General features: G+C 44.0%; 1 protein-coding gene across 2 annotated transcripts in view; it reads right to left on the bottom strand.

The window, feature by feature from the left end:
* Positions 1–4050, bottom strand: part of LOC106872591 (ERI1 exoribonuclease 3) — a 13970-nt gene that overhangs the window by 5993 nt on the left and 3927 nt on the right. Inside the window, exons 4-6 of one of the 2 annotated variants that reach the window (XM_014919627.2) lie at positions 2314–2405; positions 1474–1506; positions 593–665 (exon numbers count right to left, since the gene is read on the bottom strand). In XM_014919627.2, coding sequence (XP_014775113.1) covers positions 593–665; positions 1474–1506; positions 2314–2405 — 198 coding nt within the window. The remainder of the gene's footprint in view (positions 1–592; positions 666–1473; positions 1507–2313; positions 2406–4050) is intronic. The other variant, XM_014919635.2, reaches the window with a different exon arrangement.

Here is a 4050-nt window from a genome sequence, read left to right as displayed (position 1 = left end):
CACGCACACACACACACACATATATATATATATATACACACGATGGGCTTCTTTCAGTTTCCGTCTAACAAATCCACTCACAAGGCTTTGGTTGGCCCAAGGCTATTGTAGAAGACGCTTGCCCAAGATGCCATGCAGTGGGACTGAACCTGGAACCATGTGGTTGGTAAGGAATCAATCCTGGTACATTTTCTATTGGTTTCTTTTGCCAGACTGCTAAGTTACGGGGCTGTAAACAAACACAAGCACAAAGACACTCACACATAGATATAGATATATGTTTGGTGTTAAGGAAGGGCATCTAGATGTAAAAACCCTGCCAAAACAGTCCATCATATATATATATATATATATATATATATATGATGGACTTCTTTCAGTTTCTGTCAACCAAATCCACTCACTAGGCTTTGGTTGGCTGGAGGCTAAAGCTGAAGAAGTTTGCCCAAGGTGCCACGCAGTGGGATTGAACCCAGAACCAAGTGGTTGAGAAGCAAGCTTCTTACTACACACCCATGCCTGCACCAATCAATTGTATTCTTATTTTATGGTGAATTAATGGGAAGTTATAGAATTATTTTTTGGGTTTTACCTTTTTGATATTAATCCAGTTTGAGAAATAGCTTTTTCGTTCAAGATTGAAATGGTTGCACTGATCTGGAAGCCTGGAAAGATGGAATAAAGTTTGTAGGAGGGGAAAAAAAGAACAGATTTAAAAAAAAATTTTTTTAAAGCAATTGTTGAAGTAAATTCTAATAAAATTTGGATTGTTTTTTCTGTTTTTTTTTACTTGGTGCTTCTGGATGGAGGGACAGTGCCCACAGCTGTCTCAGATCTGTGAGATTGATACAATTAATGTTGCTCTTGAATCTTTCTAAGTCCACATATGCAAGGAGATGCCAGAGGGATCATGTTCTGGGAAGGACTGTGCACACAGTGGGAGATGGAGGGTTGGACATAACGAGCGTGATGAGAGGAGGTGAGACATGTGAGGTGGGAATGAGTGAGTGGGAGTGGCATGAGCCCTGTTGGCTCTGAGGAACAGAGGCCATCATAGTGGCGGTAGAAAAGGTAGCGGGAGAGGATACAGCACATCTGTTGACGGAGGGGGTGGAGTATGTCTGTGAGTGACTTAATACCTATCAGATGGATGGCTCTTTTCAGGAGGGCATCCAAGATGTTTCCATAAACAACAGCAATACCATTCCAGATGTCAGAGCAAACTAAATCATCATCATCATCGTTTAACGTCCGCTTTCCATGCTGGCATGGGTTGGACGGTCTGACGGAGGCCTGGCAAGCCAGATATTTATTGAAAGTCTCTAATAGTTCTGTGTTATATATTCTGTCCATAGAAATTAAAATTTGTAATAAGCATTCATTTAAAGGACTTATTGAAGACATTACTAAAAATTACAAGTTGAAGATTCATCAGAAAGTAATGCCAAGACCTTTGGCATAGTGGTTACTAACCCCAAGATTCCGAGTTTGATTCCAAGCAGTGACCTGAATAATAATAATAACAATAATTGTCTCAATCGATATAAACGTATTTGTCAAGACCTACCAAAAACTGAGCAAGTGTAAAGATCTTGAAATAGAAATTAGCAAAATGTGGAACCTGAAAACTAAAACAATACCTGTTGTCATAGGTGCCCTGGGAATGATAGTGCCAGTGGAGCACTAAGAGCACCATCCGAGCGTGATCGCTGCCAGAGCAGCTGACTGGCTTCTGTGCCAGTGGCATGTAAAAAGCACCATTCGAATGTGATCGTCACCAGCATTGCCTTACTGGCACTTGTGCCGGTGGTACATGAGAAAGCATTTGAGCAAAGTCGTTGCCAGTGCCGCTGGACTGGCTCCTGTGCAAGTGGCATGTAAAAAAAAACACCATTTGAGCGTGGTTGTTGTCAGTACCACCTGACTGGCCCTCGTGCTGGTGGCACATAAAAGCACCCACTACACTCTCGGAGTGATTGCCATTAGGAAGGCCATCCAGCTGTAGAAACTCTGCCAGATCAGATTGGAGCCTGGTGTAGCCATCTGGTTCGCCAGTCCTCAGTCAAATCGTCCAACCCATGCCAGCATGGAAAACGGACGTTAAACGACGATGATGATGATGTCTGACCATGAAGGAAATGTTACCTTGCTTGGAAACAGGACAGGGTTTGCCTGACCCATGCAGATCTGGAAAAGTGGTCATGAAAACAATGATGAAGATGATGATGATGATGAACAACAATAGAAACAGAAAAAAAGGAAACAGAATGACTTGAGTTGTGATGAAAGATAAAAATGAGAAACAATTCTTACATCATTTTTAGATCCCAATCACCACAAGTGACAAAAACAAAACTGTTATCAGACTGCAGTAAATGATTATCGATCATCCATTGGTCAAAATCCTGAAATAGAAAGAGAGGGGAACTGTAAAATGTTAATCAGTCAAATTGAATGTAATAAGGGAGTGAGTAAAATGGGGGGAAGACCTTAAAATTAACGAGATTCAACAGAAAGTTTGTTCTATTACAATGATCATCTTTGTTTTGTAAAGAGATTATGTGGTTGGTGCCACATAGGAGGAACCCATGCTAGAGTCATGGAAACAGGACCCATGCCTGTGTCACATGAGCAGCATCTGTGCCAGTTCCACAAGAGGAACATCCGTGCCAGTACCACGTGAAAAGCATCTGTGCTGGTTCCCACATGAGAGGCATCTGTGCCAATGCCACACGAGGAACATCTTTGCCAGTGCCACATGAGAAACCTTTTTACCAGTGTCACATGGGAAGCATATATATGCCAGTGTCACGAGAAGCATCTGTGCAAATGCCACATGAGGAACATCTGCACCAGTGCCACACGAGAAGCCTCTATGCCAGAGTTACGTGAGAAGCACCCGTGCCAGTTCCACATGAGAAGCATCTGTTTCAGTGCCACATGAGAAGCATCTGTGCCAATGCCACATGACAAGCACCCAGTACACTCTGTGGATTGGTTGGTGTTAGGAAGGGCCTCCAGCCATAGAAACCAGGGCTAAAATAGGCAGTGGAGCTCAACATGGCCCTGGAGCTTGCTGGACCCTACCAAACAGTCTGACCCATGTCAGTGTGGAACACAAGTCAAATGATGATGATGATGATGATGATGATGATGATGATATATATACACATACATATAGAACAGGCTTCTTTCAGGGTCCACCTACCCAATGAACTCATAAGGCACTGGTTGGTCTGGGTCAAGGTGCTGCACAGTGGGACTGAACCAGAGACCACAGGGTTGGGAAGCAAGCTTCTTAAGCACACACCCACACCTACACCAGTGTGTGTGTATGTGTATATAGATACATACAATATATGCATACACACACACACATATATATATATATATATGAAAAATATTAATTCTTCCCCTATTCTTCTTTCACCCCCCCCCCCAGTATCATCTGCAGTGAGAGACATTGATAGAAGTCAGCCAAGATGACTGTCACCAAGACATCATATCATCATCATCATCATTTAACGTCTGTTGTCCATGCTGGCATGGGTTGGATGGTTTGACCAGGGCTGGTAAGCTGAGGGGCTGCACTAGACTCCTATCTGATTTGGCAAGGTTTCTACGGCTGGATGCCCTTCCTAACACCAACCACTCTGAGAGTGTAATGAGTGCTTTTACGTGCCACTGGCACGGGTGCCATTTGTGGGACACCAGTGTCTGCCATGACTGCAGTCTTGCTCGGCTTGATGGGTCTCCTTCTCAAGCATGACATAATGCCAAAGGTTTTGGTCATTGCCTCTGTGAGGCCCAACGCTTGAAAGGAGTTCAGTCAGACCAAGCAAACCAAGCACAAATATCAGTAATCCCCACCACGACCACCACTCCTTAACATCTGCTTTTCCTGCTGGCATGGATTGGATGGTTTGACAGGTGCTGGTGAGCCAGAGGATGGGGCCAAGCATCACCATCTGCTTTTCCTGCTGGCATGGATTGGATGGTTTGACAGGTGCTGGTGAGCCAGAGGATGGGGCCAAGCATCACCATCTGCTC

This window comes from Octopus bimaculoides, chromosome 8 (genome assembly GCF_001194135.2).
Source record: "Octopus bimaculoides isolate UCB-OBI-ISO-001 chromosome 8, ASM119413v2, whole genome shotgun sequence".
NCBI lineage: Eukaryota > Metazoa > Mollusca > Cephalopoda > Octopoda > Octopodidae > Octopus > Octopus bimaculoides.
Note: the sequence above shows the minus strand (reverse complement) of the source record. Positions and strands in the feature narration are given on the sequence as shown.